This window comes from Podarcis melisellensis, assembly GCF_964234715.1.
Source record: "Podarcis melisellensis genome assembly, chromosome: 2".
Classification (NCBI taxonomy): domain Eukaryota; kingdom Metazoa; phylum Chordata; class Lepidosauria; order Squamata; family Lacertidae; genus Podarcis; species Podarcis melisellensis.
Window position 1 is genome coordinate 21,515,457 of NC_138529.1, and position 13,783 is coordinate 21,529,239.

Below are 13,783 nucleotides of genomic sequence, written 5' to 3' on the forward strand. Positions count from 1 at the left end.
CCTCTTGATCTCAGGGATATAATTCTGGGGACATGCAATCTAAAGAATCACGGATTTCCACAAATGCTTCTAAGACACTAAGCTGTTTCATAGATGTGCAAAGGCATCATGGGATGTGCCTTTTGATGGTAAGCACCCTTATCACAGTGGGATGCGGGTGGCGCTGTGGTCTAAACCACTAAGCCTCTTGGGTTTGCCAATCAGAAGGTCGGCAGTTTGAATCCCCGCAACAGGGTGAGCTCCCGTTTCTCAGTCCCAGCTCCTGCCAACCTAGGAGTTCAAAAGCACACCAAAAAGTGCAAGTGGATAAATAGGTACTGCTCAGGTGGGAAGGTAAACAGCGTTTTCATGCGCTGCTCTGGTTTCGCCAGAAGCGGCTTAGTCATGCTGGCCACATGACCCGGACTTAACTGTCAGGGGTCCTTTACCTTTACCTTTACCCTTATAACAAGTCCCTGGCAATTACAATCTAGGTTGCCTTGGCCCCAGGTAGGCCATTTTTCATTGGAAATGTGATACCAGAAGAGCCTCAGATCTGAAGGACGATAAAAAGCCAAATTATTCTTATAAACTACTATTTATATTATTTTTATGTGCCATTTGGGGGGGGGGGGTCCTGCTTTGCCTTTAAAGTGGCTCACAACAATATGAATAATCCAAAAGCAACATAATTATTTGGAAACAAACTAATTTGTTTGCCTGGGTTGTTGAGGCATAATGCTTCCCTGCTGCAGTTAGACTGCGGCCCCCACCCCGCCAGGCCAACTTTATATTTTATCTCATTTGTTTGCTTTAGTATTTTAACACTTAAAACCACACTAGCAGAAAGGCAGTAAAATGACTGCAGGGAGAGGATAGCACCTCGGTGGCATAATCTTCTGTTTTATTTACTCTTCTGATGTTCTCAACACAAACTCCTATTCAGTGGTACCTCGGGTTAAGTACTTAATTCGTTCCGGAGGTCTGTTCTTAACTGGAAACTGTTCCTAACCTGAAGCACCACTTTAGCTAATGGGACCTCCCGCTGCTGCTGCGCCACTGGAGCACAATTTCTGTTCTCATCCTGAAGCAAAGTTCTTAACCTGATTTACTATTTCTGGGTTAACCTGAAGCATATGTAACCTGAAGCGTATGTAATCCGAGGTACCACTGTATCTGCTTGGATTATGGTTACCATTTCCACCACAAAAGATTTGCACAGGCAAATGACATATCTGTGGACGGGGCAGGGGTGAATATACAAACCTTATCCCCAACATCCGTGTGCTCCTTGCATTCCACCCACCCTGCCAGCCCCTAGTCTTCCTCCTGCCGTATGGGTGATGTCTGCAAAGGGCTTTTGCTGGCAATTTCGTGCATATGAATAGAACACCTCCCACTATTGCTGACTCTGATAAAGCAGGGCTTTTGATAACATAGAGGAGTCTTCTTGCGTTCAAGTAGGTATGAGAAGAACCCCATGCAGTCTGAGGAAGGCGGGGGCTGGGGTGGGTGGGTTGTGCGCAAGTATGTTGGGGCAGTGTTTGCATGTGAACTCCTGCTCCTGTCCACCCTTTGAGCATTTGAATGTTCAGGTGAATGCCTGAACATGCCTATGCACAGGACAGCATCAGGGACACATCATCACCACATTTATTAGAAATAACTCACTATTAGCACGGTAAGAAAGCCAACCTACCTAGTCAACTCCAAAGGATTGCCTTTAGCTTCATAAGGGAAAATAACAGCAAGTTACTAACATATACCACATGTATAGAAAGTCAATTGCATAAATAAATGAACAAGCAAACCATGTTAGCACATACGTTGTTGCTGCACTGATGGATGAAGAATTCTTAAAACAAACAGTTCGTAGCTCACCCAGCACTGCCTTATGTCCAACAATGAGCATTGGTATTTTTGTTAATAACAACTCGTGGTTACTAACCCACAAAGTTATGTGTACAGTATGAATGTATACAGTGGTACACAGGGACAGGCAACATTGAATTTTATTTGTCAGCTATCGCAAATACGAATAAAATGATTAAACTAAAAACAAGCAAACAGGAATCATTTAGTTAATGTAATGAGCATTAAATACCACTTTCATGAACTTCGCTGTCACACTATAGCAATCAAAAAGACCAAACCCACCGTTTTGACCAGAATATTGTTACTTTCATCAGAATAGCACTATTTAGCATTGGACTATAACTCCCATCAGCCCCAGCCAGCATGGTAAAAAGTCAGGGATGGCAGCAGTTGTAGTTCAACACATTTGGAGGGCAGCATCTAGTCTATAGCCACCCTGGGTATAGACAGAAAAGCATCTGTTCTATTCACCCCACATCTGAATGCTAAAGAAAGTATCTCACCCTTTGCCTTCTTCCGAACATACCACCAGGAAGCCGCAATGGCAATAGCAAGGAAAATCAGAATGATGATTACCACAATGAGCCATTTCTTCCATGAAGCCAGAACAACTAAAAATTAAGGGAAAAGCAGATCATGTGTCAGGCATGGTATGATATCACCACCATCACCCGCAACAACACCAAACCTTCACAAGAAGCAACAAATCTCTTCTGATGCTCAGGGGTGCATTTCCACATCAGTATGAAAAATGTGTACAAATATTGCCACCCCCAAAATCATTCCTGTTCTCAGGTTGCTTAAGTTCCAGGTGACCTGTTTACTGAGCATTCATCCTTTCCCACTCCCCCAATCAGACTTTTTCAATAAGGAAAGTAACAGGAAGATGCACTGGAAAATGTGGGATAAATATTTGCTTGACACAAATCTGTCCAACCTCCCTGAAAACAAATTAGGGCGAATACTCAATGAACAGGCCACCTGGAACTTAAGCAACACTGATGTAGGGAGTAGTGATAATAATAATAAATAATAAATTTTATTTATATCCCGCCCTCCCCAGCCGAAGCTAGGCTCAGGGTGGCTAACAACAATAAAATAATACAACATTCTAAAATCATTTCATTAAAATTAATTCAACTCAAATTGATGGCAACCATTAGGCTAAAGTTCTGTGAAGATTGCCAAAGGAGGGAGTCAAGCTGTGCCCTGACCAAAGGCCTGGTGGAACAGCTCTGTCCTGCAGCCCTGCGGAAAGATGTCAAGTTCCGCAAGGTCCTAGTCTCTTGTGACAGAGTGTTCCACCAGATTGGAGCCACAGCCAAAAAAGCCCTGGCTCTAGTAATGTTGTCAACCCCCCCTATTTGACTTCCCTCCTTCTAACATCAGGAAGAAGCAATATTCCACTGACATGACACGAGGGCGCTGACAATTCACCACTAGAAACCCCAAGGTACCCTTGCCGAACGACATTTCCAGGGTTTCCTAGAACGAGGAAACATCTGCTAAAACCCCTTTAAAGTTTACACTGCAGGTGTGCCTTGAAGAGGTTCGTGAGCCTCATCCTCCTTGCTTCTGGCCACTCTTCTCTTTCCCCTTTATCCCAAGAATATCCTTGCAGAAAATGCAAATACAAATGAAGGAGGATTTGGGGCCCAAGACATTCTGTCACCACACATATTTACTGTTAATGTACACAATTCTGGAGACCCGTGACCAACAATAACTGTCCAAACTAGGCTACCTTGGAATACACCTATCTGGAGCCTCCTGAAATATGGGTAGCATTTGGATCAAAATGCATTAATACCCGAGGTGCTATTTAAAGAATTTCATCAATTTGAATGCTATGGCACCATATGTCCAAATCAATCAATCAATCAATCAATCAATCCATGAACAGAACGTACCGTTGACAGTCATCATGTTGCTCTCTACAGGTGATTTTGCTTGGTTGTCAGCTCTGCAAAAGTACTTCCCTCCATCTTGGCTTGTAAGGCTATCTCTGTACCAAACAGCAATGCGTTTTGTCTTCTCTGTTACTTTATACAAAGGTTTGGGGTGGTTTTCTCTAAAGAAGGTAAACTCAATAGGATAAGATCCTGAACCAACAGAGCAGGAGATTGCGAGCTCTTTGCCATCTTCCACATCTCCATGTGAAGGTCTCCCCAAGCTTATGCTACCAACCGGAGCTGGGGATTAAAGTACAGAGAAAAGGCTGAACAGCAGTGGAGAAGTGCTGGCTAGATGGCAAATTATAAATGCTGGAAGTAGGTTAAGTTAAGAGCAATTATACATAGAATTCATTTCTAACTAGCATGGGAGGAACCCCTGCCAATACAACCTAGTTATTTAGTACTTTTGTTTCCTTGTTTTTGAGTTCAAAGAAGTCACTGTTTAACATAGTTGCACTGAGTTACATTTTCCCAACAATTACACAAAATTAAAATTAAAAATAAAGCAACAATGAACAGTCAGATAAGTGTTTCTGAATGTATTAAAAAGTTGTGTCGAAGTGTATATACCAAAATTAGTACAATTATTACAGATATGAAATGATGTATAGTAAAGTGTATTGCTTAGAAGAGTTAAAGCATTTAACATTCTAAAACAAAAACAAAGTGCCTCTTTTAAAAAAGCACCAGACACTTACCTATCACTGTAATGTTTACCCGAGTGCTTCGTTGTGGAACTGAATGGCCATTTTTAGCTTCACAACTGTAGTCTTCTGGAACATGTGCATTGGTTGCTTTGACCAAAAACTTTGCGGGTTCATTTACTTTTACTTCTGTCTTGTTAACATATATGCCTCCTCTGTACAATGTATATGTTATAGGTAGAGTTCCATTGCTGGAATAACAGTTTACAGTGAACAACTTCCCCAATACTGCTACTTGGGAAGTCGGTGGGGAAAGTCTTGGTTTGGAAACGGGAGCTGGAAAAATAATTAAATGAAATAGGTGCATAAGCAGCTACATGAATAATCCTGCTTAAAGTCATTTCATAAGGTGAGCAATGAGAAATGCACAAAGCTGCCAGGAAACAATGCTCTGTGCACTTGAAGAACTCTAATCACACAGAGAGCAGTCAAAATATATAAAAATATATAAAGATTTGTCTAGTAGCACCTTAGAGACCAAGGGAAATGCACTGTGCATGTTTTCAGGAACATTCCCTCTTTAAAATGCCTTGAAGAAGGAAAGCCTCACAGGCCGACATACAGTAATACCTCCGTGAACATCCGCCTCGTCTAGCACCCATTCTGGCAAACGTCTGCAGCAAACCCAGAAGTACCGGAATGGGTTACTTCTGGATTTGCTGCTCGCGCATGCGCAGACACGGCAATTTGCCCTGTGTCCTTTTCAGCTAGCGGCCAGGGCTTCAGAACAGATTCCAGTCACAAAACAAGGTACGACTATGCTGATAATAGTAATAATAATAATAATAATAATAATAATAATAATAATAATAATAATTTATTATTTATACCCCGCCCATCTGGCTGAGTTTCCCCAGCTACTCTGGATGGCTCCCAATCGAATATTAAAAACAATACAGCATTAAATATTAAAAACTTCCCTAAATAGGGCTGCTTTCAGATGTCTTTTAAAAATAGGATAGTTGCTTATTTCCTTGACATCTGATGATACAGGAAATATGGCTCATTTTTTTTTGAAAACAACTCCCAAGGCTAAACCCTGATAAAGCACACTACTCTTCCAGCTCTCATTTGTAGAGGTGATTATGATGAATAATATCAGCACAGTATTATTAGGACTAATGCAGGCTGAATGCCACCTGAGATAGAGCTGATGATGTCAGAAGAAACCCAAGGGATCTCGGGTCTTTGTGCTGTTCCTGGCATGGCTGGCCCTCAACAGGAATGTAGGTTGCAGTGGGTTTTAGTGTTCACTCTCAAGCCATACACAGTTCATTGAAAGAAACTACCGGTAATCTTAACCCACCTGTGAGCAGTAAAGGGGAGTTGGGTTCCTGTACCATTAACAACCCCTCTTTTCCTTTTTCTGATTGTAAGCCTAATTCTTATTGCTCTTTGTGAGTTGCGGTGGGAGCCCTATTTGACTGAAGAGCACTGTAAAAATGTGGACACGCAGCCTCCACAGCCCACATCTCCTCTGAAATCCTGAGAAGGCACCTCTGTCACCACATGCTGATGATTGGTCCACAGAGAGAGCCCCACAGTTTGAAACCCCAGGGCCTAGAAGCAGCTAACAGCTGCAGAGAAAGCACCAGTCTTGCATGGGGCCGGATGCAGTATTCAAGAGGTGGGGCCTTGAGTACCTGAACACCTAGCGCAGGCTGTAATGATCCAGGGCATTGGCTTGAAACCGTCTATCAAAAACTTCACTCTTGTGGCCTATCCCCACAACACCTAGTCACTTTGGGCCCTACTAAAGCAAAAAGTCTAATTGGTCAATGTCTAAAAGATATCGAGCATCAGAACAACCTGGCCACTATAAGAAATTCTGTCCTTAGTACGTTCATTTTCCACCTTTCCATTTTGATTCTCTGGCCCCATATCTGCACAAACTTATTATCCCAAAATACAGGCGTGCTTTTACACTTGCAAGACTGGGTGTTTTGCCATCTGCGGTACTTGAGGGTCCATTCCGAAAGATCCCACCTGAGAAACGTCTTTGCCCCTGTGGAGATGGTAGCATTGAAACAGTGGCACAAGTCCTCCTGCCTTGCACTTTTTACAAAGAGCTGAGGAACGAGATCATCACCCCACTCGTACTAACCGTCCCAGGGCGCTCAACCACTGCCACAATGTCCTTTCTTCTATCAGATCAAAATGAGCAGATAACAGCAAAGGTTGCTAGGTTCACAGCAGGAGCAATCAGAATAAGGGCCACAAACTGACTGCTGATTCAGGACTTTAAATTGTGCTCTTATATCAAATTTCCCTTTCTGCATATATTGTAATGGTTTATTGTTTTATCTATCTATCCAGGGCATTGCTGAGACTGAGACGACGTGTGTGGCCTGTCCTAGCTGCAGGATCACTAGCTGTGCTCCTTGAAACCCATACTTAGACCCCTCTCCATGTTGCTGACGCTGCTTTACCTTGCCTTCTTGTCTGAGTGGGGCTACTGATCTCCCTTTTGCTGGGGCCAACACCTATCTGCATTAGTGAGCATATCCAGGAAAGCCGCCAATCTGCAAATAATTCTACTATATCGCTTCATCAGATGACTTTCATATTTCTCAATGAACTTACCATAAACATGTAGCCGCGCAGGGGCACTCTCCTTGGCAATCCCATTTATCTCAGCTCGACAAACATAGACTCCAGTGTCGCTTACACGGACCTTGGTAACAGTATAGACATCTCTGCTTGCCACTACTCTGTCGTCTTTTATGACTGAGAAATGTATTGGCAGTGAGCTGTTAACTCGACATTCAATTTGTAACAAACTGTTTTCATCCCATCTTGTTTGATTATGAACTAGAATCGGCTTGGAAAACAGTTCTGCAAAAGATATGTGGGGAACAAACAAGTTAGATATCTAGAGCCTTCCTACGTGATCCATTTATAATATAATAAATATGCAATAGTTCGATATTGATGGGGCACCTCAGAGGTCTATATAGTCCCAAGCACCTAAAAAAGCCAAGCCTGGGACTCAGACCATGAGGTTCAAGGTCTGGAATTCCTTACATGTGTTAAGATAAAAGTAAAAAGGTAAAGGGACCCCTGACCATTGGGTCCAGTCGTGGCCGACTCTGGGGTTGCTGCACTCATCTCGCTTTATTGGCCAAGGGAGCCGGCGTACAGCTTCCGGGTCATGTGGCCAGCATGACTAAGCCGCTTCTGGTGAACCAGAGCAGCGCACGGAAACACCGTTTACCTTCCCGCTGGAGCGGTACCTATTTATCTACTTGCACATGACGTGCTTTCGAACTGCTAGGTTGGCAGGAGCAGGGACCGAGCAACGGGAGCTCACTCCGTCGTGGGGATTCAAACCGCCAACCTTCTGATCGGCAAGTCCTAGGCTCTGTGGTTTAACCCACAGCGCCACTGGCGTCCCATAAGATCAAAGTACCCTCTGCTTATTGAATACACATGGTATAAACTCAGACTGATCTTGCTTGTATGAAAGTGCCATGTTATATTGCAAGGCATCACTAATTGACAAGTGTTTCAACAAGTTATACAAAAAATGCTGTTTAATGTCACACAGCTCAGTAATGTCACAAATCATGCACAGTATGAACATTCACTTCACAGCTTTCCCTGCCCCTTCCATTTCTAATTTTCAGGAGATGCCATGCCGTGCTGCGTGGAGTCAAGATGATTAATTTTTGCTCTTTTATTACAAATGGACCTGTTCATTCACCTACTCATTTGTTTAGATGATTGTAAAAATTTGGGTTTTAGTTTGTTCTTTTTTCAGTTCACCGTTTACATTTTTTTTGTCTCCACACAAAGGCACCAAGTACATAATGCAAAACACAGTTGTTTCTAAAACTCTAAAGTATGGGTAGGCAAACTAAGGCCCAGGGGCCAGATCCGGCCCAATCACCTTCTAAATCCAGCCCGTGGATGGTCCAGGAATCAGCATGTTTTTACATGAGCAGAATGTGCCCTTTTATTTAAAATGCATCTCTGGGTTATTTGTGGGGCCTGCCTGGTGTTTTTACATGAGTAGAAGGTGTGCTTTTATTTAAAATGCATCTCTGGGTTATTTGTGGGCCATAGGAATTCGTTCATTCCCCCCCCAAATATATTCCGCCCCCCCCCACAAGGTCTGAGGGACAATGGACTGGTCCCCTGCTGAAAAAGTTTGCTGACCCCTGGTCTAAAGCACACAAATAAATCAGCAGCTATAATTGAACAGTAATAGCACATCAGACATTAAACGTGATTGAAATTCTCCCCTTGTAGCACGGCAAGGCCTGAATCAAATTAGAAGCAGGCCTGACTACATTGCAATTAGTCGTAGGTGCCTGCAACTTATGTGAGATTTCTAAAAAGCACTCTTAGGTCTATTGCTTTATTTGAAATAGTCCCTAAACTAGTTGCGTTGTCTGCTAAACCCTTGGGGGGGGGGAGTCTTCAGACTTCAGATGGATAAACAGAACTGATTTATTGGTGGAGATTATACACAACCTTTGGGTTGAACCGCATTGCCTGCACATGGCTGCAGCTTGCCTGAAGGCCAGATTACACATTACACACAAGTAAATGGAACTGTGCGATCGGCTACTACCCTTTCCCCCAATTGCAATCGAAATAACACAGGAGGGAAGCCACAAGGAAGGTACGACAATTTGGAGTGTGCAAATAGGGGTGGGGGGAAGGCAATGCACCTACGATATTGGCCCAAATATACAGTAAGCCGCACCCGAATATAAGTCGCGCATTTAAAATTCAAGGGGTGGGGGGGAGAGAAAGAAAATACCTGAATATAACCTGCTCCCTTAAAATTCCGCAGGCACTCACACCCGTTCCATTTTACCGTATGTCTGTTTCAACAGCAATATCATAAAAGCCAATTTTGGTAATGTCGTGAATTTAAACTGCACTTTAACTTATATTCAGGCCAATACGGTATTCACTTATATTACTACCCCTGTCTCAATCACCTTCATCCAAAGCAACTGCGACCAGAACTTTCATCTTTCAGGTTATAAATCTAGATCTTTAGCTATTCCAACCCTGGCTACTCATACAAGTCCAGACCTAGTACAAATAAAAGCATTCCATGTGTGTGAATTCGCACAAGTGAGAGAAAGCTCTTACCTGCCACCACAACATTTACTGTGCTGATTTTGGACACGCTCCCAAGTTCCACTTTACACATATAATTGCCATTGTCTTCCATTGTGGCTACTTTAGAGTACTGCACAGACGGACCAGACTTTGTGCTGTTAAGAATCGTTTTGTTCTTCTGGATTATCATCTCAATTTTGATTCGATCCTGGTGACGTGCGATGGTTGTACAGTCTACACGCAGGTGATCTCCTTCTGTAATGTTCTGTGGTGGGTGGACGGTTAAGGTGGGAACGGAAAACGGTTCTGCAACAGAAGGGGGGGCGGAACCAATATATATATTTAAACCAAGCCTAAATAAAACAACATGTGCACAGATGGTATAAGATTTACTTTTGGTAGTTTGCCATTCATTCCTACACCTGCTTTTGACTAGAAATCCTTTTACACATGCAGGAGTAATTATTTAAATATTTAGGGATGACAATAAAGGTTAAAAATTGACCAACTTACCAATGACAGTTACAATTCTTTTGTCACTGCGTTCTGATTTCTCAGATCGAGCCCCCAAAGTCTTATGGACCTCGCATTCAAAAAACAAAATGGTGTCCCCCGCATTAATTTGATATTCCAGTTTGGCAAAGTTTTGTATAAATGCATGTCTCTCCCACTGTTGTTCAGGGCCACGCTGGTTGTTTTTATAAAATTTCAAATAAAATGGGGCCTTTTCTTCTGGTGCTTTACAGCTTAAAGACACAGTTTCGCCTTCCATCACCTCTGTTTTCTCGACAGTCAGAATGGGCTTCCTTATTCCTTTTGAAACGAAAACAAACATGAGATGTTAATCAGAACATGCTTATCTGAGGTACACACTAGGTGTTACTTTAAATGCCCCTTGGATGGGATTGCTGGTACCTTTTCTCTTTATCTTTGACAGAGAAAGCAGGTGCACTGACGGAGGAAGAGGCGTGCGGGGGGAGCGCACCGCCCCCGGCAGCGCAATCCCAGCGGGGTGTCATCGTGGCTGCCGCCCCCCCCCCCGCGCTGGGTGCCACTCCCCACCCCCAGAATGCACATCCCGCCCCTACAGACAGCGCTTCCCGCCCCCGGGATGCGTTCCAGCCCCGCCCCCACCTGCTCTCCGCCCCCTCCCCGTGCCAGAGCATGAAGCTCCTTCACTGAGCAGGTGCAGGCACATGGATCTAGACCTCTCCCCATCCCAGTTTCTCACCCAAAAACTGAACTCTCAGTGCAAAGAGCAGCTGGGGGAGATATATTTTTTTTCCAGAAAAGCCTACAAAAAATCTTGGAGTGGGCGACATTGATGTTTTGTAATCAAAACACACAGGTAATCCCAAGCAAAGGATTCGCCTACATGTTTAAAACAGTGCCTCCTGATCATTTGGAAGCGGAACCCTCCTGTAACTCACGTCTTTTGGGATCCACTTGCAAATGAATTTTACCTTTCAAGCCCTACTTTCCCCCTTTACAGCAGAAAACACAAGACTATCCAGTCAGTTGTAGGACTAGACAAGTTTCTCTTTTATTTTCCATTTTTCATATTAATCTAAGTAAAGATAACACAGCATGTAATGAGTAGAATTTAAACATGACTTATAATAAGGGAGGAAGCAAGCAAGCAAGCCTGTCTCATAAAGGGGTTGCACAGCAGTACTGTTGTGCTATAAATTTGATGAAATCAACAAAGAGACAAAAACACTGGATACAATATAGGGGCCTGATCAGATGTTGCTTCCCCTTATCTGAATAGGCCCCTAAAAAGGTGAGTTTATGTGGACATATTAGTTATTAGTATATCTGGGAAGACACAGTCGGAAGGTAAGCATTTTTCCCCTGGATCATATTTGTAAATTGAAGAAGGATGGCAGATGATGACAGGAGACAGTGCCTTTTCTGTGATGTCCCAAGTCTTTAATTTTTTCTAGCAAAATTAATATACTGCTTGATTGGAATAAAACTTCAAAGCAGTTTACAAAAAAAAGTAATACATTAAAATTATTGATTAAAGACAGTTAAAAACAGGCATTCAAAAACATTCCAAACTAATTAATAAGCTAAAAACAGATTTAGACGAATCTAAATTGAAATGTCTGGATAGGTTTACCAATTGCCCAAACAAAAATATTTTAAGCAGGAAAGAGAAAGCGTAGTGAAGGCATGTGACTGGTTTCAATAGGTGGGGAGTTCAAAAGTGTAAGTGCTGACACACCCAAATACTGGTTTCTTACAACAAGTATGGAATGAGCATTATGTGGCATATGTAACAGGGCCAGTTCCACAGATCAAAGTGGTCGGGTGGTCATATATGGGGTAAGGTGATGCCAGAGATGCTCATTTGGTGCCTACAGGGCCAGCTCAAAACATTTTGGCACCTGGGGCAAACCGCAAAATCACACCCCGCTCCCTGCCAGGGAGGAAGGGATGAGTGAAGATCTACATCAGGAACAAGGCAGAGAATAAAGATCAACATCATATGTTGCCCCTGTGGATCCTGCCACCCTAGGCTGTCACCTCACTGTGACTCATAGCTAGCCCTGGATGACTAGGTTTTAGGCACTGAATCAAAACATTTTTTATTTTCCCAACCTTTTAATGAGTGACATAATCTCTACTTATTTATAGCTGCTGCTACTATTGTTTTATTGATAGTATTCAATGGTATTGACTTTTCTTTGATGTGATTTTATTTGTAATTACAGTGGTACCTCGGGTTACATACACATCAGGCTACATACGTTTCAGGTTACAGACTCCGCTAACCCAGAAATAGTACCTCGGGTTAAGAACTTTGCTTCAGGATGAGAACAGAAATTGTGCGGCAGCAGCAAGAGACCCCATTAGCTAAAGTGGTACCTCAGGTTAAGAACAGTTTCAGGTTAAGAACAGACCTCCAGAACGAATTAAGTTCGTAACTTGAGGTACCACTGTACTGATTATGCTTTTATTGTTGGAAGGTCCCTTGATGGGGGGGAAAACTTAATACTGAAAGGCAAATAAGAAATAGTTTAAACGAGAAGTGGGGAACCAGTGTGGTCCTCCATATGCTGTGGAACTTCAACTCCCATCAGCCCTAGTCAGCATGGCCAATGGTCAAGGAGGATGGTAGTTGTAGTCCTACAACATCTGGAGGGCCATATGTGTAAACAAAAGCAAAAGAAGCAAAGAAGGGAGGAAAGGGGGAAATAGCAAAGTTGTTGAGAGGGCAGGGGGAGAGATAGATTGAGAGCAAGGTAGAAATTAGGCGGGATGAAACCCAGTTATAAACTGAATTTTAAGCAGTGACAGGACATCCAGGAAGAAACTGCAGGAAGACGTGAAGAAATGATGGTGAGAAATTGAGAGAAAATAACAGAAGAAGCAGGGGTGGGGGAGCTGAAGGTCAGCTCAGTAAAAATGATATTAATGCTAAGAGACGATATAATGAAACTAAACAGAAAAAGAGTAGAGGACCAAGGAGATAATTGGGAAGGACACCAACAGAGAAATCAAAAGAAAGAATGTCAGTGGTAGAGGAAATGATTACACAAAGGTAGATTGAGAACGTAGTGGTCAATATTTCATATGCATTAACCAGGTTTGGCCAACATGTGGTCCTCTAGAACTGGTTGAACTACAGCTCCCATCATTCCTGGCCATTGGTCATTCTTGCTGGGGTTGATTGTCCAGGACCACAGATCAGCTACTTCTGATATAAGCAATGGTGCTATTTTAGCATACAGTCATATTAGAGAAAACATAGGGGGGATGAATACGAAGCACTCACCATGTACTTGAACAGCCACAGTATCACTGACCCGTTTTTTCCCCTCCACATCCAATGCACAGCTATACTCTCCAGAATCAGAAAATCTAGCTGTTGGGATTGTATAATCTGCCCACTCTTGCTCTGATGAACTATTGACCAGAAGCAGTCCATACTTGAAAAATGAAAAAGTATAATTCATCTGGAATTGTTCACTCTTGCTGATGTCTGCGGAGCAGTTGAGGGTGACTGACTCTCCATTATTCACTTCCACGGATGGAGCAGCACGGAGTGTCACACTATTGATGGTGAACACTGGAAAGGAGGAGAAATGTTAGTGACAATTTATAATCCACTGGCAGGAGGAGGAAGAATGCCTCTTCTAAGATGGTGCCTGTTGCCAGGGCTCTTGTAAATACAATTAGTCT

The 13,783-nt window shown here is 42.9% G+C and overlaps 1 protein-coding gene across 4 annotated transcripts in view; it reads right to left on the reverse strand.

Moving 5' to 3' along the window:
- Nucleotides 1–13,783, reverse strand: part of PECAM1 (platelet and endothelial cell adhesion molecule 1) — a 44,909-nt gene that overhangs the window by 25,447 nt on the left and 5,679 nt on the right. For all 4 annotated transcript variants that reach the window (XM_081898616.1, XM_081898617.1, XM_081898615.1 and 1 more), the window contains exons 3-10: nt 13,377–13,670; nt 10,106–10,405; nt 9,623–9,898; nt 7,097–7,348; nt 4,508–4,789; nt 3,765–4,046; nt 2,358–2,465; nt 1,679–1,706 (exon numbers count right to left, since the gene is read on the reverse strand). In XM_081898616.1, coding sequence (XP_081754742.1) covers nt 1,679–1,706; nt 2,358–2,465; nt 3,765–4,046; nt 4,508–4,789; nt 7,097–7,348; nt 9,623–9,898; nt 10,106–10,405; nt 13,377–13,670 — 1,822 coding nt within the window. The remainder of the gene's footprint in view (nt 1–1,678; nt 1,707–2,357; nt 2,466–3,764; nt 4,047–4,507; nt 4,790–7,096; nt 7,349–9,622; nt 9,899–10,105; nt 10,406–13,376; nt 13,671–13,783) is intronic.